The 27,883-nt window shown below is 27.2% G+C and overlaps 3 protein-coding genes across 4 annotated transcripts; all 3 read right to left on the bottom strand.

Annotated features, from left to right (window-relative positions):
* Positions 1–36: 36 nt before the first annotated feature.
* On the bottom strand, positions 37–13,728 carry LOC113561255. Its single transcript, XM_026967569.1, has 7 exons — positions 13,523–13,728; positions 9,521–9,720; positions 2,588–2,680; positions 1,760–1,907; positions 1,555–1,688; positions 1,272–1,403; positions 37–768 (listed from the first exon to the last, which is right to left on the bottom strand). The coding sequence occupies exons 2-7, from the start codon at positions 9,699–9,701 to the stop codon at positions 620–622; spliced, it is 837 nt and encodes a 278-aa protein (XP_026823370.1). The 5' UTR covers positions 9,702–9,720; positions 13,523–13,728; the 3' UTR covers positions 37–619.
* A 1,792-nt stretch (positions 13,729–15,520) lies between these two features.
* Positions 15,521–18,347, bottom strand: LOC113548636. 2 transcript variants are annotated; one of them, XM_026949611.1, is made up of 6 exons: positions 17,787–18,343; positions 17,515–17,706; positions 17,319–17,457; positions 16,142–16,303; positions 15,941–16,066; positions 15,521–15,854 (listed from the first exon to the last, which is right to left on the bottom strand). In XM_026949611.1, exons 1-6 carry the CDS (start codon positions 17,932–17,934, stop codon positions 15,674–15,676), a joined length of 948 nt encoding a protein of 315 aa, XP_026805412.1. In that variant the 5' UTR covers positions 17,935–18,343; the 3' UTR covers positions 15,521–15,673. The 2 variants fall into 2 exon arrangements, with proteins under 2 accessions (XP_026805412.1, XP_026805411.1); XM_026949610.1 differs by having other exon boundaries at positions 17,319–17,706; positions 17,787–18,347.
* Positions 18,348–21,714: 3,367 nt separating this feature from the next.
* On the bottom strand, positions 21,715–25,819 carry LOC113549688. Its single transcript, XM_026951095.1, has 6 exons — positions 25,107–25,819; positions 23,531–23,627; positions 23,306–23,465; positions 23,058–23,213; positions 22,797–22,969; positions 21,715–22,722 (listed from the first exon to the last, which is right to left on the bottom strand). Exons 1-6 carry the CDS (start codon positions 25,241–25,243, stop codon positions 22,459–22,461), a joined length of 987 nt encoding a protein of 328 aa, XP_026806896.1. The 5' UTR covers positions 25,244–25,819; the 3' UTR covers positions 21,715–22,458.
* Positions 25,820–27,883: the final 2,064 nt, after the last annotated feature.

The following is a 27,883-nucleotide window of genomic DNA, read 5'->3' as shown; positions in this document are numbered from 1 at the left end:
AAAACTAAATAAATAAAAAAAACTTTCCATAACAAAACATTAAACAGTAGGTAATATGATTATTAAAATAAATAAAACGATAACATTATGAAATGAAAAAATGATTGATGAAAATAATAATGGTTTAAAATGTAACAATGAATGATGAAAATAATTATAGTTGAGAGGTCATCGTACCCGCTTATGTGTTTGTGTCCATCTCATTAACGGATAACATGTCAAATTTGCGTTCAGCCGAACCATTTAATTTTTTTATATACATTTATTATGTTATTATAATTTATAGCTTATTTATTAGAGTAAATACTAAATTTACCTATTATAAAATTGAATAGTAAGAATAATATCTAGTCCATCACGATGACTTTAATTGATATTTTATTTTAAAGTGAGTTATGACTTTATGAGAATTTTAAAGTTTTGATATTTTACATAGCTGTAACTCGCTTTAAAATTAAAATTTTGCTGTAACGCAAAATTTAGAATGATATATATTAATAAGACGGAGACATACATGCAAGTACAACGTTCTCAGAAACCTTATAAATTTCTATTTAAGACTATGTGTTGTTATAATGGCAAAATTATAAAGGTGAAATAAAATCGACCTGTAAATAATTTATGGCAGTAAATAACTAAAATCAAAATCATTAAAAATATCATTCCAAATTTTAGTAAAAGCTGAAGCAACAAGGTCATTTATAAGTGGTTTTACAACTGGCAAACCAACTCTCCATGAGGCGTTTATTAATCTGTCCAACACGTTTTCTGTAAAAAAAGAAAAGTTAATTATAAATTTTATCAATTTAGAGGGAGGAATTATGAAATACTTTATAGATACGCATGGTACGATATTGAAATATGTTTTTGAAACTATTATTGTTCATTGTTCACTGTTCAGTCCAGTGAATAACAAAATGTATTTTTTAGTATATATAGACATATAGTTAACCTAAGTCGATTTTTTTTTTCATTAAGATATAGATATTTTTTAAGATACAGGCATTAGATAGATATCTACTACCTATAAATATAGATACACGAAATCGTTGTTCTTGGCCTAAATATTATACTAAAGCTCCAAACATAAATATCGACTGAGTGTAAAATATAGATACAAAATTAATCTGTAGTTATATTGCGAAATTAACAATTTTAACTGATTTTAATTGTTTTATAGATAATGTAATTAATTATTAGATAAATTAAAACTTAAAATAATAACATTAAAATTGTTGATGTAATAAGTAGGTAGGTATCGAAAAACTTACCAACGATAACCCTTCCACGCAAAAGATTGCTTATATGCAAAGACATATTTCCAATTTCTTCGAGCTGCACAGATACTTTAATTTGATTTGTATTTTTTGGTTTGCTTATTGTCATTGTTTGAATATAATCGTCTATACACAAATTATTTAAGAGACAAAGCACGATGTATTATATTTTTTATTTAAATTGACATAATACGTGCATTAAAAAATATATATATTTATCAAGGATCTGTTACGAAATATTGCAGTTATTAACAATTGATTATAAAAATTATCTTACATAAAGTCAAATTGAATTGGCCAACTGTTGTAACTCCGGGTCGCAGTATAGTATTCTCTGCCTCATAGTAACCTTCTAAATATTTCTCAGGGAAATAATGTGTAAGTTTAATTGTATTTGTATTGAAGTTAGTTCTAAAACACAAACATTAAAAAAAATGTATTTATGTTGCCAATTTTTACTCTGTAAAAAAACAATAGTTTACTTGATTTTTCTAATTTCCGAAAGTCTCCATCCGCTTTCAGTAACATTATGTATAGTTAACTTATAACCTAATAAACCAGCTCCTTTACTTTGTTTAACTTCATTGGCAAAAAATGGATCAAACGGAGGAATTCCTAGTTCTGGTACACCTAGACCAAATTTATTTACATTATTTAATATTTGTGTAAATCTTATAAATGTACCTAAAAAGCATTGTATATATTATATATAATGACAGTGTTTAAAAGTTATTGTGATGTAGAGTAAAGAATACCTAATGAAATCACTTTCCACTGATTTAAATGATTTCATCATAACTTAAGAATTATACCAATATATATACCAATTTGTAGTGTAGATATAACGTACTATTGTATATGATATATTGATACGTATAATTCAATCTTCAGTATTACTGTGTATAAGTTAACGTTAATGTATGAAATTCTGTAATTCTATAAAATAACTAGTTATTTTTGTTTAAGATATCATCTTCAACAGGTTCACTTGTATTATATATTTTATAATTAAAACCATTAATACAAATTATTAATGATGCATTACTATTACAAATTAGTCTTTGGAACTAAATTACCTATCAACACGTAACTTATGAAAGTAATGTTTTTATGGTTCAATAAATTGGTAGGTATAAAATATATAATGTATTCGCTAAGCAATTCGCACTTCCTAATTGTAATAAAACCAAACAAACAACATATGTATACTGATGAATATAAAATTTGGAAATTTCTCGCAATAAACAATATACTGTTGTATAATATAAATGGAATAATTATGTAAAATATGAAAATATAATATAAAATACCTGTTGTAAAGTATGGTCGGACGTTATTGATTGCATTCTTTAAGCATTCGTCAAATTCGATTGTATGTGTTTTACACTGAGAAAAATATTTACCTGCGAATAAATGGAAACATAATTTAATAATAGGTTATTTAATTGAACAGTTTATATTGTCTAGTTGTTATTCATAACTAAATAGTATTATTAGTATTCAATTTACTCATATTTATAACTTTTAATTATAATTTGTTTAATACTTCATATTAAACTCTCACTTCCGTATAGCCAATGGCTAGGACGTGACAACAAACTTCTGTTATTATATCATTATTATTTTTATCTTTCTTTTGATATTATTACTTTTATTATTATTATTATTATTATTGAAATTCATAAGCGCATACGCATGGGGCAACTATAGTTATAATTAACTCCCTTGTGAGGTTTTCCGCTTCCGGGTTTTGCAATCAAAGTATTTAATATTTTTTTAACATGCATATACAAATAAAATCAGTGGTTGTCCAGAACTTTTTTCGTGGATGGGCCACAAAAGTTAAATTCAGAATGGTTTTACCACCCCCTACTCATATCATAATTTGATCTATTTAAGTTTTAGTATTTTCATTCTAAATGACTAATTTTTATAATAAATGGTAGTTTACCTTTTATTAAAACAAACTCTTTAAATATTAAAATTTTACATTTTTATTGAAATACCTAACCTAATAAAAACAATTTTTTTTTCTTACTATAAATCATATTTTCATTTTTCATTGGACATCGGACTTATACTAGTCTAGTAATTATATAAAAATGTGGATGGGCACTTTCCTACTAGGCTCACCCCTTAAACATGCCATTGAATAAAATACTAAAATAATATCTTGTTATTATAAATAATTTTATATTTGCCAATGTTAAGATAGTTTCAGCAATGGTTACTGATTTGTGCTGTAAAATAATGGCTGCGCAATAGTATCATTATAGTATCAATTACATATTACATCTTCAATCACTGTCTCACCTCAAGGCCACCAGAGCTGGAAAAAATCCAGAAGCCCAGATCCCTGGAACCACAAGCTATTGTAATATTCTCTCCTGTTAAGCGCATGCTTATTATTAGTAGATACAAATAATATATTATAACTAGCTATACTTAAAAGCATTATTGGAAAGATTCAAGATTACTTGTCGGTTGTCGAATGGTAAGTAAATATACTGCAAATACACGTGACACATAATATTTTTACGTAAATCGACAATTTTCAATTATATTTATAATATTTATATTTTCCTATAATGCCAATCACGAGAAAAAAAACGAAATGAGTTTGAATACATTTTATTAAGATTGTGTTGAACTTTATCTTTTAAGTTAAGAAAATATTTATACACCAAGTTTTGGTTGACATTTTTATTTTTTGGCGTGTTTTCTAAAAATAATTTGTAGTTTGTAAGGTATTTGGGTACCAGGGATGAATTTCGTATGAGGAAGGATGGGTCCTAACACCCCAAACAAATTAAAATACTTTTAAGAATTAGATGAAGATATTTTGTATTGTAAGTTTTTACTCTAACCTTCATGGACTCATGGTATATTAAAACCAGACTGTATTATTTATAAAATATAGTTATAATATGTCCATTGTCCACGTTACAACCAGCCCGACTAGGTGACCAATGATTCCAAATTTTTTCAAGAACATATATAACATATAAGCATATAACACTATAGCAGAATAAACCTACATTAAAAAGCAAAAATATTGTATGCCTAGAGGCTAGTCGCTAGGGATCAGGATCCCTAAAATGTTTCCAGCACATTTATTAGGGGAGAGGGAACTTAGACGCTTAGTTTAATTTTAGAAACTCAGTTGGCAGCTACCAAGTTCCAAAATATTAAAAATTAAGAACATATTTACTTTTGTCAATAATTAGGTATTTATTATCTCTATTTAATCAATTATAATTAAATACTACGTTTACTTTGAAAATATCTTATAATACTTACACATTTTAAGGATTCTACAATGTAAATACAAATGACGAGTATACCTAATAACATAAACTATAATATAGAACAATAATTATAATTTGTATTAATAAATATGAAATAATACAATTTTATAACCAATATAACCTATCTCTATATATTTTTCTATAATGTATTACCACTGTTACTTATTTTTTATAGCAAGTAAATACGTTGACCGTTTTTGTTGTTTTTAGCAGTTGATATTGTTGATAGCCTAGAGTTAGGACTTTGATGACCTAAAAATATATGCAAAAATGCCCTAAACAAATACATGCAAAAATGCCCTAAAAACTTCAAAAAAATGAACTTAAAAAATCTAATTAAATAAGTGAAAAAAATGTATTTAGGTATAAATAATAATTTTTATTATAGAGATATGAGTGTGATAACAAGATTAGGTTATTTAAAATATGAATTATAATATTAATAAACAATAATATACATTTATTCCACATAATTTATAAAAATAATACTCGATAAGCGTGTATAATCGGTGTATGTCTGAAAGATCACTTGTTTTATCCATGAACTTGTAACACCTTCAAAAGGTAAATCTTATCGGTCCGCGATAAATTTAATCACAAAAAAACCCCACTATAATAATATTAAAATTATTTTTTTGAATATTATACAAATAGAATTTAAGACAAATGCCCCCATATTATACAAAAACTACAAAAAATGACTTAAAAATGACGTTAAAAACAAAAAAATGCAAAATAAAATTAAAATAGTCTGAATCAAAGGAACATGAAACAATTTTTTAACATTGTATAGAATCAAAGGAAAAAAATGCAAGTCATCAACATCCTAACTCTAATAATGAATAATTATTAGGTGCATAACTTTAGATATATTATAATCATTGTCAAATTTTTAGAATAAAAACATAAATTTTGATTTATAATTTTTTTCAAAATATTAAAATATTTGTAAGGATTTATTAGTAAATAAGCAAGATAAAAAAAGATCGATTCTAAACTATTACGTATTGTAAACTCAACTCGACTTAATCTGTGAAAGTTACAGTAAAACGCTTAAAAAAATATAAAATTAAAAAATAGTGAAAAATTAAATTGTGAATACCAAATACTAAATAGATAATAAATCTGGAAAGAGCAAAAATTTATTCATCAAACAATGAATTGAAAATGTTGTGGATCCAAATACTGAAGCTCATACTCGAACAATATAATATGAAAAACCACTTGATTGTGGAAGTTAGTGAAGACCAAATACAAGATAAAAGTTATTTGCAGGTATCTAACTCTCTAGTCTCTATACCATTATAGAACACCAACTAAAAGAAAAATGGTGGAGATCATGTATTCATGTCATCCAAAAAAATAATGAAATATTTTATGGTTTTTATATCAGATTTAAAGAACACTTTTGTAGGTAATTTAATATTTTAACGAGTAATATTTTAGAAATTACATTACTATTTTAAATACCATATAGGTATAATATAAACAAATAATCGGAACTTCAGTAGATAATACGTTAGACTAAAAATTCACTGGTAGATACATTAGACCGGCCCCGGTAATCGAAATACAAAAAATAATTCAACGTTTATTATGGATCTTAATATTTTATGAATTAACCACAGACCAAACATGATAATAGAGCTTAGGAAATAAAAATGCAAAATATGCACAAAATGTTTTTTTTCGTAATGTACTAAATAAATAAAAAAAAAACTCAAATTTTACAGAGTATAAGTATATAGACTGCCTATATCGACATTGGAAAATATATTTATTCATATACAATTCAACCATTAAATATATATATATACCTATAATGCTATAAATACATTACCTAGGTATATCTATATACAGACCCGGATTAATACAATCGTAGGCCCTAGGTAAAGCCGTAGCTAGAGGAGGGTCCAGGGGTTCAGACCCCTCAAGATTTTTTTAAAAATAGAAATATTTTATAGTGTTGAACTGATGAATGAAGTTAATTGACTATAAATTTTCAGTATTTATATTTTAAAAAAATGTTGAACCCCTCCCCCCTCCGAATTTTTTTTCAGTTGCAGCCTTGACCTTAGTCACAGTGCTTTTAATTCCTATGCGCTTATACAGCACTGCGGTGTCCAGAATTTAAATGAGTATAAAACCTTCTATTTAGAAGAAGAAGTGTTGAATTTCGATGTTAATCCTTTAAAAACTAAAAAAAATCAAATCTAATCTTTTATATGATAATAATTTTAATAAATCTTAAAAACAATTAATTTTACTCAGTCTACAAATAGTAAAATAGTATAGAAAATTAAATTGTTAAAACCATAAAAAAACTTAATTTACGCCAATTTGAATATTTCTTTATCCCTCATATTTAAGTATAAAACAAGATAATATTGTAACAAAAAAAATTGTAGCCACGCATTTTATTTTTGTAGGCCCCAAAAATGTTCGTAGGCCCTAGGCACAGTACCTATAGTGCCTATGCGCTAATACGGCTTTACATAGGACATAAAAAACATGAGCATACAGACATATAGTTGATAACAGAGAAATAATAATATCAATGCGATTATCATAAATTATGTGTATAACTGAAGAATAGCGACTATATATATTTACCCGCTGACTACTTATCACAATACTATAACAATTGAAAAGATTTTTTTCATAAGTTATTTGGTCATATTTATCTTTTAAGCTTTTATTTTAAGAAAAACTATAATTTTTATAAAAATATGCAAAAAAATTCATATTTTAACACATGTGTGTATGTATTATCTATGCAATTATACATACAAGAAAAAACATGCAAATTTTACAATTTCTAGCCCTAATCATGACATAATATTATTTATTCTAATAATTTCTAACCATATTTTAGCAATTTTGACAATATCACAAAAGATGAATATTGGATTGACAATTTCGTGTTTTTTTTTTATCTTTTGAAGCATTAAAACAAAACTGAATGTGTGGGGTTTCTTGTAGCATTTTTCGTCTTCTTCTAATTAAAATCGTTTTTTAAATACAATGATTTATCATAGAATTTAAATGTAACACATCCTTATATACATTGACCTACTTAATGTCAGAAAAATTTACAGACGGCAGAAACGAGATTTCCGATTTTGTAATACCATTGATTATAGAATATACTAGTCTATTACATAAGGATTGTAGAGGCCTCCTATTGAAGGAACTACGACATGAATATGTTAATTAGATGAGCAAGTCAAGACACCACTGGCATTTTAATATTTTGGTAGAGTTGCTAGGAATGGTGATAGAAAAAAGTTTGAAGATTAGGCGATGTTTGAGATGATCAATGTAATGATTATAAAACACGTCTTCTTAAAGGTATAATATTTTAATGATTAATATTAACAATTCAAATTTTATATTTTAGTTTACTATTTTTTATTGAGAATAATAATAAGATAATTAATTATAATTATGTATAATATATAATACATTTATATGTGGATATATTGGTATATCCAATTATTCGCATTCATTTTATTTTGTTAAAGGAATGTTTTTTGTGTATAAAGCAAACAAATAGGGAATTGTGCTTAGTTGCGCACCACTGATGTATATTATAGTTAAGAATGTATAAGACTTTGTAACAAACTAACATTCTACCTGCGGTTTTGTTACATCGGGCCAATTATATATTACATTATCTCGTATGTACCTACTATAAATTAATTTTTATAAATGCAAATTATGACATAACAACTCGAAATACATTAAATATGATACTGGTCTGCCAGGTTTCCAGATCAACAAATCCGAGAACATTTAGTGAAAGTTTACCGGTTTTTTTTACTAAAGTAGGTACATGTAATTATATCGGTCAAAAACCTCTTTAATAATTATCCATTTTTAATACTTCTATTTTTTTTATTATTAATTCATTCAAATTATATCATTTTAAAATGTACATATTGTATAATTATATGTAATAAAGTTTGGTACTCAGCTACAATAAGCCAACTATTATAATAAGTATAAGAATGAAGAATTTTAAACATGAAATCAATGATATAATTACTAGTAACAAAACAGATGCTTACTGTGCTTTTAATAGTTAATAGTTGTACTTATTATTTACTTTTTACGATTTTCTTTCAAATTATTGAGAAAATACTATAAACTCAAAGTATGTAAAAAGTAAAATATTTCAAATATTTAAGGGTTGTTGATATTGTTATTAAACAATTCAAAAAGAACACATTTAAGAATCATTAATATAATTTCCATCTCTACATAGTTTTATTTAGGACCTTAAATATTATTGAGAATATCGTTTTAACTAGTCTTAATTCGTAGTGAGTTTTTAAGTTAAGCCTATTACTTATACGGGCTATACGTTCCGTAAAATAATATTTTAATAAACATTTTTAATTTTATAGAATAAAAAGAATATTTGGATAGTTGGGTATTATTCAAAATACTTTATAAAGTCTGGAAATAATTGATAGTATATTATGTTAAAAATTTTAAGTAGGTACCTATCTATAATTTATAAAATTAGCGTATATATAAAATATAAGTTTAAAGAAATAATCAAAATTTCAAATCGATACCTATATGCACAATTTATTGAATGTTCATCCAATTTTTATGAAATTAAAAAAAGGTTCTCAAAACTTGACCAATCCTTATATGTATATATGAATACTTATGTTACATATATAATATAATGTTTATATTTTTACACATTTATTAGTTAACTTATGAATACATATATATTATATATTTATTATATATATATATATGCATAACGCATGCAACTGCGTATATGAAACCTTATAAAGTGGATGAGCATATAGTATAAAAAAAGTCGCGCTTAGTAGGTACATGTTATTATAAACAAATTGATAGTTCATACTTTCATAGTTTAAAAAATACTTATATATTTAATTATTTTATACTTACGAAACTTTGCGACAGCACCTCCATTAGCTTTATTTGGGCCAATTACTGAATTATTATCTGGTGATTGAGCTATAGCTACAGCAGCTAACATCAATAATAATGTAAATTTGATGGTTACACATCTTCTCACTTCGGACAAAGGCATTTTATACTCTATTGACACCCGTATGCAGATATTCATTTAGTTGTATCCTACATAACTGTGTACAAAAAAAAATATTTACATATATATATATATATTTATATAAAATATAAACAGAAGGTATTCAAAAACCCGTTTCATCAAATTAAATATAAAATTTTCTAATATCATATGTATATTATATATATATATATATATATATATATTAATGTGACAAATAAATATACTAAAACTTTAATTATATACATAGTACATTGCATTATTAATGGTTTGTTCGAGATAATACGATATATAATTCGTTTATAATTCTAGGTTTTTAATGTTTTTCTACACTTTTATCCGCTACGCTATAATTACAAATCGTATACACTTATAAAATGTTGACCTTTTCATTATATTCACCCATAGGAAAATAGTAATTAGTTTGGAAAAATCTAAGGAATCATTCTATTAACTATTCTGCCATCACTCATCGACCGGTTGTGTTCTCGCTCACCCACGCATAAACTATACGATCATAATTTACGGAGATTTTGTTATATTTATAATTATTTAATATTAAATGTGTACATAAATAATCTTACACAATCATAGTTACATTTATTATATAGTTATTCATTAATTTTATTAAATTTGATGTAACAATTTTAATAAATAACCTAACTTACTTATTTATATATAATAATATGTAATCTATAATAAACATAACATATATTTTTGATAAATTATTATATGAGAACAATTATTATCAATTGGGAAAACAATTATAAGGCCCCCTTTAAAATACCCCCAGTAGGGTGATGGTGATCTTAAAGTTGTACCTAATTGTTGAGATAAACTAAAAAAATACTAGCCTTCACAAAATAAAACCTCCTATAGTGCATTGAAATATAACAATAAATCGATTGTCTATTGTCAGTAATTTTTTTATTTTCAATACTAATTATTTAAAATGTAATTTTCAATGAAAACGAATAAATAGCACATTAGCTCCTACCAACTTATCATAACATAACATCTTATATACCTACACTAAAATAGGTAATAAATTATTAAATTAAATTATCGAATAATGTGTTTGATATTATTTAGATAGATCTTGCATATATTTACAAACAACAAACACAAATACTAATTTTAGAGGTTGTAGGTGCTACTAAGTCGTTTTATGAATATTCTAAGATTTAATATTGTTCATAAATATACATAAAAACGAGTGTATTTGTCGCATTAAGGCTCATAAATCGTTTATATTATTAAAATTGTTTAATAACTGGATGTCAAAGTCACTATTTCATTATTGTTGTCAGTGGTTGTATAAAGTATATGAAATATTTTACTAATTGCTACAGAAAGATCTAAAGAATAAAAAATATTAAACATAAAAAATAAATGCAATATATTATTAGTTCTGCGTTAAATAAAATTGATTGTACAAAATTTTGAACTTAAAAATTATTATAGACCTAAGTATTCAACTAAATTATAAATGAACCCTATTGCTATATTTTCTAATAATAATGTTGAAGTGTTTATTTTTTAATAATATATTAATCCCATCCAAAAGGGGGTAGATGGATAGTTCTATAGATATTTTGTTTCTGTTAGGCTAGAAACTATAAATACCTATAGGTTCTTCGAGTACACTTCCCTCTTATAAAGCCCGTTTCATATAATCGAGTGTATAATAGGGGGTACCTATCTGCATTTAGCCTACGTATTTACACTTGCGTAAAAATAAACTAACAATGCTATTAAAAACATCTAATTCTACAATTTGGAAATTCGAGTAAATTATGTGTACAAGTTATGTTTACCCTATGTTATTCAAAATCCAAAAGTTTAATAGTAACTCAGAAATCAGAATATTTTAATATTATATAGTTTCCGACGATTCCGTAGTAGTAAATTTCCCTCCAATATATAATATACTTTATAGTTACTTGTATTCACTTTTGGTAAGATACGAATTATTTTTATAAGGTCTACTGTTAGTAATAGATATTTCCTTAACCATATAGTAATTTGTAAGTTCCATCTTAAAAAATATTTGAAGAAAAATGTTTAACCTCTATATTATGAACACTACTTTTATATAAAAAATGAGGAATACGCAGGGCCGGCTCAAGATATAGGCGAGCTAGGCACCTACCTAGAGCGGCACTTAGCTGGGGCGGCATTTTCAAAATTAACTCATACATTTTTTTTTTACTTCTATTGGTATTATAAAAAAATGTTTTAAAATATTCATCCGTGAAAACCAACTTGCCTATAAAATAAAATAATATTGTTTAAAGTTATTACCTTACGCGTTACGCTGCGTCTAATGTAAATCCGAATTGCAGCCAATGTGAACTATTTAATAACGCATTTATCGCAACGCATTCCGAAATTCGTAATTATGTCCATTTTAATTACGTCCGATGCGTAAGATGCATACGATAAACTATAGACTTGCTACAAATATTTTCAGTGCACAATAAATGAAAAAAATTAATTCACTTATTACCCATTTTAGTTTGCTTAGCTACTGCATTCCATTATTTATCCTTTCCTTATATTTAAAGTGCCATTTATTCCATAAAAGTAAAACTCTTCGTTTTTAGACCTCTAATATCAATAACTCCATGATGATATAAGTAATTAAATAAAATATAATACTTAAACAATTATTATATCGGTACCTAATAATTATAATTAAATAGTTATAAGTACATATAATATATTTATAATGCCGTGTCAATGTTCGTACGGCCAAAAATTATTTGTTTTCAAACTAAATTTGTCCGACGAGTACGGCCGATGTCATATCTACTCAATTAAGTAAATGAATCACGAAACGAACCTATTCGTAACCCAAAACGAAGTTTTAAAATTAATTTTTTCAACCAGATTTTAGACACTGTTATACAAATTCTCTATAATGTAATTGAGATTTCTAATTTTTACGAAATTATGAAAATTTTTAAAGATTTACAAATAGCAGTAATAGCACTAACTTTAAGTGATGGATTAAGTTCGAATATAATTGCTGTAGGTATGGCATAAAAAAATAGGGGTGAGTGGAGGGGCTAAGTTAAAATGAGAGCACAATTTTTTGTTTTTAGAGGCGGCAAAATTTGATTTTGCCTAGGGCACTATTTTTGCTTGAGCCGGCCCTGGGAATACGATTATAATAGGTAAATATCACACCTACGTAATGTTTTCTTTTAAAAATTTTAAGTGTACCTACATAATATTAGTACATATATATGTAATTAATTGGTATTTGATACTATCGACGTGAATTAATAATTCCCCTTGCCTAATTTAACAAATGAATGTTCTACAAGTGAATATTTGTTATAAAAAAAAAAAATAGAAGATATATTATAATAGAAACTCTGTAATACTACATGATTGAGAACACATTTACATACGTTAAATATTTTTTTAGTAATAAAACTGATATTTAAAGATTTTATTTTTTAATTTACAGAAATATTGTATAAAAGTATGATATTTAACTACCTATTAAAAGTATCACTGATAGTTGTTACAAAATTATTTTAATAATATTTTAGTTGATACTGTAAGCACAGATAATGTATGAAATATATTTTGTTTAATATCCTGTTTGGCTGTGCTGCAATTCGCAAATAGAACTACCTATTTAAATAGTTTACGTAATCGCGTTTATAAAACGGCTGGAGTGCTCAGTACCTATACTATTTTTTTTTAAACAACCCACATAAAGAGTTAAATATTTAATGTTGAAGTCTTTTATGCTGGTTTAATTCATACAATAATATTAAAAATTACTATAAATATTAATATAAAATAATAGCCATAGACTCATAGTTTAATAAATTTTAACTTACCCTGATTTTGTTGGTCTTAGACTGTGAGAATCATAAAATATGAATGTCCTAATATTTCAGTAGAGCGTATTTAATGAATAATCAACCTGCACTAGTCGAATTTTTCTGTAGCTCATAAGCTAAAACAAACACACTACTAACACAGTATACAAAACAACTGGAATCAGTGAAAGGGAATAGTTACGAGTTACGATGAAATGTTGACAGTCACTGTAATAACGGCAAGTGGTTTGGTAAGCATCCTCTGCTATAATACGTGAACGGGAGGAGTCTGTGACTTAATAGCTTTCCATTACTTATAAGTTTATATGTTCGATATAATTAGAAACATTTCGCCTTCTAGTTAATTCGCCCATTAATAGCCTATATTCAACCCCGTTCACATAATATCTAAAACATGGTTATCATTATTAACTGAAATACACTAAACATAAATCCTTCTTTTTTATGTACATAACCCACCTATTTAAGATTATTTTTAAATGTCCCTTTTCAGTTTTAAGTTATGTAAAGGACAAATACATCATTTTTAATCCATTTTATATAGTTTTATAATAAAATGAGTTACTTAAAGTTACTTAACGCTTAAAGCGTTGTTTTAGTCTAACCAAAGTCCAATAGCGGCAATAGGTAGTTAATAATTATAAATTTAATGTATACCAGGTGATCTATATAACGCAAAACGATCATTAGGTATTTTAAAAACTACTAATATTTCTTACATAATTTTAAATGGTTAAAAAACAAAAATGTTCTAAAAAAAATTAATGTATTTTATATAATTTTTGATCTTTATTATATATCAACTATTTATTATTTTTTTATTCCTTATTCAAAAAATAGAATATAATTTGGAGTACTACGATATAAAAAAATCAAATTTTGGATCCACGTAGCTTATATTTTGTAATTAAAATTGTATTTTTTGTTGTTTTTTTAAATTTTTTATTCAAATAAGCGTCGTGGAGTATAATGATACAGTGATACCCCGCAAAATGTTGTTTCACTACTCCCGTACTCCACTCGTCTAAACTTTAAATACATATAAAAATTAATAAGCTACTCATCCAAAATTCGAAATTTATAGATAGAAATATTACGAATATTATTCGAAATACCTATTCTGCTTCAGAAAATAAACATAAAAATGCATTTTGTAGAACAAAAATGTAGAAAACTTGGAAAATTATAAAATAACAAAAAATAGTAAAAATATAATTCTTTTTCAAAAATGTTTTTTTGTTACAATAATGTATTAATGTAAAAGAAGTATTTTAAAACGCGTTAGTTATAAGTATCTTACTATCTTATATTTAAGTTAAATGGATGACCCCATATACTACCATATTGTAAATATGAATGATATTTCTTAAATTTCTTATAAATTAAAATACTTTACAAGGAAATTAAAAGCAAAAAATTTTTTTTTTGAAAATATTGCAAATAATTTTTATGATATGTAAACACTACTCGTATTATTTTATTAATTATAATATTAATAATTTTACAAATAAAAAAAACGCTTAGTATATGTATAGAGTTTCAGTTTTATATTCAATAATTATGTATTCATATACATACTAATTTAATAATAAGTGATAAAATATAAATTACATATTTACTTTATAAATTGTCTTTGAATCGGTAAATTTGATTAAGGCACTCAAGTTCCTGAATCTTTTTTTTTTACTTCCAAGCATATCCTTTTTTGTAATTTAGCATGTTTTATACTTTTTTATACTGAGCGATACCACAGTTAACAATTTTTTTTTGAAATCATCAATTTTATATCAGTTTGTAATTTTGGTTACATGTATTCATAAATAGTGAGAGCCCAAAACCAACATCATGAAATTTAACAAACACACTTAATGAAAATATATGGTCAATCCCTTCATATTATAAATAAAAAACAAGATAACAGGATATGTTGTTGAACAAAGATATTATAGCAGGATCACAGAGATTATGTAATAAAGTAATAAAAAAATAAAAAATACAGTTTATAATTTTATATTTTAAACATAAAACATTCAAATAATAACAGAAGTTAAAAAATGTAATGTACAAGTATTTATTTTATAAAAGATTTATTGAAAATATTTAAGTTGAACTTAAAATGCAAATATTTTACTATAATATCATATATATTTACTTGCTTTTTTTACTGGAACTTTTAGTTGACTTTTTTTTTGACTTATATTCATTTGACTTGGAAGTTTTCTTCAAAGCAGCAAGACACAGTAATATTACACTTAAAACAGTCAAGCCTAACTTCCATGCCAATGGATTTTCCCTGAGCACATCAAAGCACATGTGTACAAAATCATCACTGAAAATAAGTATTGTATTTTATGCATTTAAAATGTTTGTATGTAATGACTAATAAATTAAAATAAATATATATAATATACTTACAATGTTGATTTTGGTTCAGGCACTTGTCCTTTAACTGTGAATTTATAATCTTCTTCAACAAATTTTAGGAATGATTCAATAGTATAATCAGTTGATGTATAAGTATACATGACACCACGACGCAATCTAATGATAAAATAATAATTCAATCTATTCTTTGAAAGTGTATATTATTAAAGCAAATAAAAATTTTTAACGTACAAAATAAATGTAGGTGATTGGCTAATAGCAAATCGACGAGCAGTTATTGATCCCCCAATATACCTATTGATACGAGCAACATTTACACGATTTTTCAGTTTAGCGCCAACAGTTTCCCAGCGAGCTTGTAATCTTTGACATTCTATACTATCTGATGAATAACTAAAAACAAAATATAAATCAAAAACAATATTTGGGCAAATCAAAGAATTGGATAACTTTAAAATTGATCCAACCTTTGACCAATTTTTTATGTTATATGTAACATGTTTATGATTAGATATTAATATACATTATAATATATTTTGTTTAAAAGATATACAATTTAAAACTAAAGCAATAAACAGCTATTATGAAAAATATTTTTTCTATTTATATCCAATTTTTTTTTTTAAATACATCATGTTAGAGAACAAATTCTATAAAAATAAATTTTAAATTTAATTCAATTTAATTCCATATTTATGAAATAAAATATGATGAATAATGTAATAACTAAGAAACATTGTTTATTTGTATTTAAATTTATTATTAAAATTATGACAAAAAAAGAAAAATTAAATTTCATACAATATCAGTAATCAAGTATAACAAAAATTTATTTCGCATGAATTAGAAATCTAAACAAAAATATAGCATTTTATTAAATTTTTTTCTTAGTAAGTCAATTTTTACCTCCCAAGAAAAATAATGTTATTTATTATACATATATTTTAGTGTATTATTTACTGTGATTTGAAATAGAAGTGAAGATGTGGCAAGGTTAAAGTCTATAGTCAGTGGTGGCGTGAACATTTTTTATTCACGAGACAACACAATGGGTTACATTTGGGTACCACCCACCCCCAAAATTGTCGTTTAAAATTTTTAAGTATTAAAAATAGTCATATACGCATGCCTAATATCTTTGATTGTAAATAGTTTACAAGTACATTACATTTATAATAATATTAATAATATAATTGTAGATATATATTGTGAACCGACTTCTCACAAGGCATCTAACGACAACCACCCAAACAACCATGAAACCTGGGTCTCATAGAGCCTTTGTTAGGCCCCCACTGCCTATAGTACCCTAAATTTACAAGGGTATCAAAATTAAAGGATTTCAAATTTAGATTTTCCTCATGTATAAATATTATTTAGTACTAGCCTTGTAATTAATTATACTTACAATTTAATAAACCAATCCCCTGTTGTGGCTCCAGTCGATGCTTGAGTCAAATGTTCAAAACTATTATCATTAAGTTCTTTCACAATAGGATCTCTGTTGTTCAATAACATGTCTATCAAAAACTCATCGTTAACAGCATCTAGAATATAAAATAAATGTAGTATAATTTCATAATACATTAATATTTTATAATTACCTGACTCTGGTACTAGTAATGGTATACCATGTCGAAACATTACCAATGTTGGTTCTTTAGTAGGATTATAAATGTGAACTAAATTGCTACCTTCCACTTTTACGACCCAAGCATTTAACGAATCAACAAGTTCTTCTCTAATTTGAGTGAGAGTCTCTTCATACTTTTTACACTTTTCACAGTCTTTTAATGCTATAGTATAAATATTTCAAAAATTAATAATTTAGGTATAACTCGAGATTTGAACAAAAAGATAGTAATAAAATACATACTAAATAAGGCAACTACTTGGTTTTCAGAACGGCATAAATCTAAGAGCTCGTTGTCAGTAACCACCTCTAATGTTTGACTCGTAATCAAATTAGTTAGTAAACCACAATAGATGAACATAAATAATAAAAAATAATGTTTATATAACATATTTATTAAATTTAAATTAATCAGTACACGTAAAAGAAGACCAAGATGCAACAATATTGTAGAAAAATATACTGAAAGTCTGATATTAAATTAGTGATAAAATATCTAATTTCATATCCCAATTTACAAAATAAAACCCTCTGCAATGTACATTATAAAAGTTTTTGTACGTATTACATTAATACTTGTACAATATTATGAAGCAAAAACAACAGACTATGGAAATAAATTAATAATTATCACTATACAGTATACATTTTTTTTTTCGAATATTGATTATTAAACGACAAATGTTTTGATGTTTAGCTTGGAAGTAAGTAGTTACTAGTTGGACTTGGAATTATAGATTTGGATAATGGAATATAATATACGCTTTACGCTACTCGTCAGTCGTCAGTAGTTAATTGTCATAACTTAATACTTTCACGTAGACGTTGATACTGCAATCTATTATCTCGTTTGAATACCAGTGTAGCCACTATACTTTTAATATCATACTGTTTCATGGCGCGATTTTTTACGTGAACTATAAATATAAACTTTCAACTTTGTAATTTAATGTCGGAAAAAATGACTAAATCAAAGCTCGTCAGTCATCAGTATTCATCAAAGACCCTCGATTTGTCATTAAAACAACTTTTCTTCTAATCTAAATATTAAAACAATAGAGGATATTTTAATATATGACTCAAAAGTCAAAATTCAATTAAAAACCCTCACATAAGTCACAAACCCTTTCAATTCGCTACTATCATCTAAAACATTTCCGAACAAATGTCCATTTAATATTTATGTTCTAATAATATTAGACATATTATTTTCCCTTAACACTATAATAGTACCTATAGTCTATACAGTGTAGGTAAAGAATCAACTGAACTCTGCAAAGGGAATTATCACTAGTGTGATTGAATCTACTCCTACGTAATGGCTGCCTGTTCTGTGATTATATAATAACGTTAATCGGTAAAAAAGACCAAGGAAAAAAGAACAATTTTTAAAAATTTTAAATTTTTTAATTGATTATGAAAATTAAAAAATGATTAGGGTAATACAGAATTAGTTCCCGGGTGAAATAAAGTGTACGAATTGGTTCCCAAATAAAATTACTTATCAGTATGACAGTATACAAGTGTTACAAAATAAGTTCAAATCGATAATCTTATAATATTTTATTAGGTTTTACGATGTCTGGGAAAATTTATAAATATAATTTTATATCTAGTTGTACCACAGAACAATAGTAGTCGATAATTGTTTAGTTGCACTTAATTATTATTATTGATGTATAAGGAAAATATATTGTATATATTTAGCATATAATATGAATATAGTATACTATCATACTGAGCAACATTTTTAACCACACATAGGTGTAGGACGTTTAGGTATTCTATAGATAGTGTTTGAAGTAGGTAAGAAATATTTTATACATTTATAGTAATTCTATACAGTCCTAAGTCCATAGGTGGAGATTTATTGAATTTTTGGGGGAGCGGCTATATTTGGCAATATTGTTGCAAATAAATAGGTAACTATTTAATACTTTAAAAAATATTCAATAATTTTGAGGAGTTTTCGTTTTTTTTTTGAGAGGGCTAAGCACCCCAAGTACTCCTTCCCCCAATTTTTGCCTATGCCTAATTCTGTATAATATGGGAAGGAAATTGTTCTTTTTTTCTTTTGTTCTATTTTCCCGGGATTCCTTAATAACTTAAATCCACCACATTTACATCAATGCAATTCACTATTAAAAGAGTGGACTAAATGCTTTTTGTATATCCTGCACCTCCGTCCCAAAATATACCTAACGAGTTACGATATAAATACTGGCACTAACACAAAACTAAAATCTAGGAAGCCTACTTATTGGAGGCTCGCCAAAAATTAATCTCAGATAAATTCTATGTAACTACGTTATGGAATAATGAATGGAAAAACAATAATCCTGAATAAAAGGTTACTCAATCTAATTGATAAGCCAACGGAAGGAGTACCGGGCTTTGACTTCTATCCTCCTCCCCGATAAAGATCCTACCCTTACCAGGGTGGTAAGATATGACACATGATGAGCGAGCGGCTCACTGCTTAAGTTCTAATTTTCATACAAAAAAAATTAACGATTTCTTAATCTGTAAGACTGTAATTATTCTTAATAATAATTAACATAATATATATATAGAATAATACGTAGTTTTATTTTAGCCTAGTTCGTTTATAAATAATTTGGTTACATAAGTTTTTAATTAACGTAGTATTTGTGTACTTTGTGAATATAACGTACCTAATACTACGATAATATTATATTATTATCTACTTACCATTATTGTTTTGAGATTAATTTAATTGGTTTAATTAAATTTAAATACTTTATACTTTTGGTTTAATCGTTATATCGTTCTAAAGGCTACAACTTCGAAACTAAGTCCAAGCGACAAATTTTGATACGTATATCGTACTTAAATCGTCGAGTAGTTTCGATAAAAAAAAAAATCAAATTGGCGAGGGGGTCAGGGGGCACTTAACTGCATTTGTTCCACTATTATAAGTATTAATTATTTATTTTACTACACCAATAATTGTTTAACACATTGCTAAAAAGTGAATACATATTGTAACATAGGTAATGCTATATAGTGTGCCACTACTGTAGGTGTTGGGGGTTTTTAAATAATAAGTCATGTTTTTAAGTTAGGAAAACACTTTTATTAATTGGTAAAAATATACGATGAACCTGCAATTCTCACTAAGTCATCAACGATAAAATACAATTATACAACTAACTGTTGACTGTTGACCGTTTGTAGACCCATTGATGACTCTCATCGCCGTGACCTGGACGAGTTGCTTAATCACGCCTTTACGGACGTTGACACTTCGACAGACGTGGCGATCGTAGCAGTAACGCCAGCGACACTACAACTTTACGTTGAGTGATAACCATTTATCTTTTCCATATAAATATAAAAATTATAAAAATCATCCACATTACATTTGTTTAGTACAGATTATAGTAAATTAAAATGCATAGCAGAAAAAGTAAAAAAATGTGGAAGTAGGTAACCCATTCCGCTGAACAGTAGGTATGTTGAATGATTATTGTAATAGATTTGTTAAATTTAATTTGTATATTGTATTGGGTACATAACGTCATAACCACATTACTAAGTATATGTTATTGTATATTTATATTGCTATATTATAGTAATTTATTTTAATATTAGTCATACAGTAAGTTAAATGAATTATTACCAAAAATATTGCATTTAATAAATTATTATACAAAATAGTTAATAGTATATATTTATACCATATATTATTGTTATTAACTTACAAGTTATTAACCGACTTACCGAAGAATGATATGTTGACTAAATATGTGTTAAAATAAAACAAACATAATTTCTAGATCAGCTGTTATAATAAATCAATCAATTAGATTTCAAATAGGTTAACACATGTCACAGGTGATATTAAAATTACCAATCATAAAGGCAAATTATATTTATGTATTACATAGTTTATTTATGTTAAGACAAACTTACTGGAATATATGCATATATATGCATACATACACACAAAATAATCATGCTGCGTTATAAATAATATTTAATATATTAATAATGTACCGTTTTTTAAAACAAAAAAATACCAAAAACTATAAGATTTTACATTAAAAGTAAAAATGTTACTAAAAAAAAAATCATACAGATACAATTATTATCATTAGTGATTTTCCCCAGTCTACAGTAAAAAATAAATTGTTTCAATTAAACGGAATGTAAATAATTGTTTGTACCATTAAAAAAAATTATATATATAGAAGTAAATAAAACAAAAAATTGCTAAAAGGCAGTTTTCTTATTTAAGTACATAAATTAACTTTGTTAATTTATTTCAATGAAAATGGTGCAGATCCGATACATTAATACTACCTACGTATATACATACGTCCGTTATAAATATATGTATATATTTAAAATGTTTTTATGTTTTTGAATGCAAGTTTCCCTTGACCCCCCCATAATAAATCAAAATTTTCAATCAATTATGACAATTCTTGGAAAAAATTACTTCCTAAGGTGCACTTTTATTATTATTTATGAATATTCAGACATCCCTCTATCCCGTAAATCTTAAACATATATAATTATAATTAATTGTATTTACAGTCAAATATTTCAATCATGAAATTACTAAGTTGAATAAAACAAATTAGAATATTACAGGCTTAATTTATTTTGTTGTATAAAATCTAAGTATAAAAAAAATATATTTACGAGTTTTCATGTATGAGTTAAAATAAATTAAATTGTTGTCCATTTAAAAATGGTGAAATATTTTATATGTAAATAAAATTATATAACTGTAAGTTATAATTACATCATTAAGTCTGATAAATATGGAGTTTTTTTTTATCAATTTATTTTGTTTTAAACAATATTTTCTCCAATATTAACTCGTCACTAAAATATTATAAACCTATGATGGTCCATTTGGCATAATTAAAACCATTTAACCAATTTAGTTGCCATTGGCTTCTGCAGCCACTGTTTGGCCTTCATTTTTGAATTTTTTTACAGGGGGTTCATCAGGGGCAGGCAGACTAGATGAGTCCTCTGTTAAAGCTTCAGCAAGTGGAGTTTGGGCTGATTCTGATGTCGTTATAGAGTCATTGGTGATATCATCTTCAGACTTGTCACGGGAATCATCTTCAATTGTTAATTGATGACCATTGGATGGTGGTAATGGCTCAGGGTTACTTTCATCAGATGTTGGTTCATCTAACTGTAATAAAATATAAATATATTAAGTAAACAAATATAACTGAATAAGCATTGAAAAAACAAAGCAATAAAAACCTTTGTTTGATTAACATTGCCATTAGTATGAGCATCGGTATTAGTTTGTTCACTAATTGGCTTCTTAGGTGCTTCTGGAACACTATTTAAAAGTTCAGGTTTGAATTCATTTGCCACATAATGTGTCCACAATGCTAATTCTACTGAATGTGGATTCCATGTATTTTCACTACCTGCAAACAAATTATGACAACATTAAATAAAAGAATTTTAAGAAATATAAATTATTTAAATCTACAATAGATAAAAACATCTACTTACATTCACCATTAAGTCTTTCCACTGTGTTCTGAATATGAGCTACAAAATTCAAATATTCTTTAGCAGTATAATCAATTCCTTCAATAGCTGGAATTGCTTTTAGACATTCATCAGCCATAAAAGGAGCTTTGTCTGGTGCAGCAGCTGCTAACAAAGCTAAAAAAATAAATAATAATAATAATATTAAACATTAAAATCAAGTTATAGTTCCATTTAAAAATTAAATATTAAAAGGTATTTATGTATACCTGAGGCCATTGTGGTTCCAACACCTTTCAAATTACTTAACGCTGTAAGTGCAAGTCCTAAATTGGGTAATTTTTTGAAAGCTTTCTTTGTCTCAGCCATAACAGCGCGTGGTGTGTTCACTTTAATTAAGTAATTCAATTGAGGGAACGTTTTTCCTCTCTGCAACAGAAAATTATTTTAAGTAATTATTCAATCAATACTTGTCATAAAAAATTCAAGTTTACTGTTTGTTTCCATTTCATTATTTGGCAAATTTCTTCATGATTTAAATGTGCATCTTTTCCCCTGGACTTAATTTTTCCTGGTAATTCATTCTGATACCTATGAAGGAATAATTTAAAAAAGTTAAGATAGAGCATTTTGAAAACAAATTATAACACTAACAAATGTATAGTTTACTTTGGAATAACATAAAACATATTATTATAAATTTCTATCCAATTAATAAAAAATAAAACAATAATTAAATACCAATTTCACAAGATCATTAATATTTTTTGGATTAATTTATGAGAACCTTAAAAAGTGTTTAATACGTTTAACAACATAATTAAAATATATATATTTGTAAACATAGGTAATATACTATTTATATTTTATAATAATCTTTTTTTTCACTATTCATCTATTATAACATTAAATCATTCTTATCTTAAAAACAATAAATTAATTTGATTAATTGACTATTGACATCAGCACAAATATAATTATTTCTTATCACTGTTCATTGATAATATTATACTACTCATTTACTGTATGTATTTAATAAACAGAAATGTGTAATCCATGTTTAATGAATTTATATAGTAAGAATCAAAGAAAAACTTAGAAATTCTAGTTAAAATAAATATAAATTATCTCATTGAAGTTTATTGCATCGGTTAAATTTAGCTGCCGTTGTCTAGATTACCTAAAATATTGCTGTATAGTTACTAGTTAGGTTAAGATAAATAATAGGTTATTATTTTATTCATTAATACAAATTCTACTGTTCAGTGTTTCAACTGTTTATACGTACAGTCGCTCAGAGTATATGGAGTTAAAACTGAACAATAATTACTATCGACTCGACTAGAAATCAGAATAAAATATAGCCAATTTTGAGTAAGAACAGTATGCGCGAATTGTGTGTGAATGCAAATATGTTATCGGCTGTCGACACAGCGAACGTCCTGTACAATGTCATTATCATATTTGAAGTTTTTTTATAGGAATATTACACATTATGCAGTCACGAAATACGACCAGGCCGGCGTTGAGACACCGTCCGTGGGGATGATGAATGGCATCAATTGTCATAAACACGAGGTGTATAGCAATAATGTTTACGAATACGAGAGAATGAGAGATAGTCATTACTTATTGCCATGTAATAATCGAATGGTTGAGCATTTATACATCTGTATTACATTATTATTATTATTATGTTTTATACGTTTTGTGCGTCGAACGATGTACGCACATAACGCGCAACGGTGCGCGTTTTCTCCACAAAGAAATCGTTAACGTCATCACGGCCTCGATTGGGTACACAACGGCGGCGGCGGCGGCGGGGCGACCGACCGCCTTGCCAACCTAACCGACCGCCGCCGTACGTTATACAGAGCGCGTCGAATGCGTGCGTTGCGAAACCTCCACCGACCACACGTCAAAAATGAAAATAATATAATACTGAACGCACGCGCGTGAAAAACCACATTATAAATATTATACATAGTTATAATTCACGTATTAATGTAATATATAATGCATAGTTAAATACATTAATTAATTCTACCATAGGGGGAGGGGAGCACTCACCAATTGTCCAGCTTGATGAGGTCTTCAGGCTTTTTCGTTTTGGTCTCGGCTTTGAGGCGCAACGCTTGCGGGTACAGTGAGAGAACGTGCTCGAACTGATTGGCAGTGCCCTCGACGAAAAATGTAGCAGTGTCCATGTTGGGTAAATAGTCTGCGAAACGGTTACGTTGACAAAACTTTCGTTCGACTATTAAGACTGCGGTTGCTAATGATGTGTAATAACGACGACGGCTGTTTGAAATCAGTAATAGACGGTTCCTCCTGGTCTGTTTTGTTGTTCTGTCGACTTGTGGGGTCTCCTCTGTTGCGGACTTGCGCCAAGTTCACATAATATTGTATTCGTCGTTGTGATCGCAGTACGAAGGCAGATTTTGTGTGGAAAAATAAATACCAGTAAAAACGCTGTGTGGCCCCGTCTGAATCAGTTTTCTGATGGACACGAGTCAACTAGCGGAGGAGAATTCAAAAGACGAAGCGAAAAATACGCTCGTGCAAGAATACAATAATTAATATGTATATTGTAATAAAATATTAAATGATTATACGACTTTCGTATCGTTAACTTAATATTATCATAATATACATACTAATATTATAAAAGAACGTTTATTATCGCGCCCGCGTGTGTGTTAGGTGTATGCGGTGTATCTGTGCTACGCCGCGGTATAAGCGGTTCGATACGACGGGAACACTGGTGGGCAAACGACGGCGGCGGCGGCAACCGACACGAACGCGCGGCTGAGTCGGGGGCCCCAAAATCCGGTGGTGGTGCGGTGGCGGTGCGGTGGTGGTAGTGCGGCCGCGGCGGCGACGACGGTGTGCTGTTGGAACGCGAACGACGGCGGCGTGGTGAAGGGAACAAAAAAACACACACACACACCGTATCAAATGACCTCCGCCGCCGCCGTGTTTGGTGGGAGTGACGGTTATCGGTTGCGTCGATGGGCAAACGCGGTGCGCGGGGTCCTTTGTGCGCCGCAATATAGGGGAAAGACGACGCCACCACGCTCGTCGGCTGTCGCTCGCTACCGCCGCCGGTTGGTCGGCTATATAACACGGGCCACGGCCTCCGTTTGCTCGGTTCGGTTTTTGTGTTTTTCTCGTACAGCAACTAAAATAGTGATATTATATTGTATTATATTATAATCATAATAACAGTTACAACTTGGAGTAAATACGTATTAGTATTAGAATTAGACTATCATTATTTCTGTAGAACATAGCCGTCACCACCTCCTCTCACCAAACCGCGACCCATCTAGAGATCTCTCGCCGTTCTGGTTTCTGGCGGAAGATTATAGTCCATATAGGTACCTATGTTCAGGAGTCATGCGACTGAACCGGGATACAGTTTACGGATAAATAATAAATGATGAGCTTGGCGCCCTGATGTTTTGTGAAAAAATTACGAAATTATTCCCGCGTTTATCTATCTGTGTGCCTGTCAGAAGGGGTTCTCAAAACGACGCAACGTAGGTGTATATACATCGTCGAAATATTGTTTTTACGATTCTGAATGACCACTGTCTCTAGTAATCTACCTCTAGGTTTTTTGATTAGATATACAATAATTGTTGTATATTATATATATTCTTTATTTTTATATTTATATATAATATTCATAATGCGTTATGACATGAAAAACGAATTCATAGATGGATTTATGCACACATAAATAAATAAATTGTATAAATATCAACTCATAAGATGAAACACGAAAAGACTTCAAATATCATGTCAAATTGTCATCAATGCATTAATAATTAATATATACGTAATACAAAAAATAATGGTTCTTATACATCGTAAATATGTTATTTCATTAATAAATATTGCATTTAGTTTAATCAAAACAACAATTTAGGAAAAAAATTATATTCAAAAAATCAATTTAAATAAATTTTTAGAAATATTAAATATCTATATGTATCTATAATATGTCAATATTTATGTTAGTATATTTTCCAGACATATAAAATTAGGTAAATTACATTTTACATTCATTGCAACATTGAAATTTATATTTTATAGAAGTTCAGAACAGATTTTAATTAAGAAATTCAAAAATATAGCATGTTATTTAATTTTAAGTAATTTTTGTTGTTCTAAGAATAATTGCATTTTAACATTTTACCTATTGATATATATATATATAGCATAATAGAACAATAACTTACATATAACTAATATTTTCTAATATGTTACTTATACTAATTTATTAAGAAATTTGAAAAATTCAATTTAGTTGTCTTATTTAACTGCTAGCTAGTACTTAATTGATAACTGTTTTTTTATTATGATACGCTGATATACAATAAACGTTACGTATATATTATCTACTTAATTAGAGAGCATGGGCGGATAGGCCTACCGGGAAACCAGGCATTTCCTGGTGGGCTCACCTTCGTATTTCGGTAATAGGGCCTTTTTTAGACTTTTTTTTTTCATGTGGGGTCCCCTTTTTAAAATTTCCCGGTAATCCAAAAATGGCCTATCCGCCCATGTTAGAGAGCTTAGTGGTGTAAAGTATATTATTAGTTTATAAAATATAACTAATATTAAAATTTTAAATGTTGCTGGTAATATATTATTAAAAATGATGAAACAAAAAATTTCGTTTAATCATGTGTTAACGATAATAAATGATATTCTAAAATTATTTAGAGTTTTAGCACTTTAGCAGTACTCAAATTATTTATAGATACACTAGTAAATAAATATTAAAATATATTATATCTATTTAGAAAATTAAGTATGCGTTAAATATGCTAAGTATG

The sequence above is a fragment of the Rhopalosiphum maidis genome, chromosome 4 (assembly GCF_003676215.2).
Source record: "Rhopalosiphum maidis isolate BTI-1 chromosome 4, ASM367621v3, whole genome shotgun sequence".
NCBI lineage: Eukaryota > Metazoa > Arthropoda > Insecta > Hemiptera > Aphididae > Rhopalosiphum > Rhopalosiphum maidis.
The sequence above is the reverse complement of the archived record's forward strand: the minus strand, read 5'-3'. Positions and strand labels throughout refer to the sequence as shown.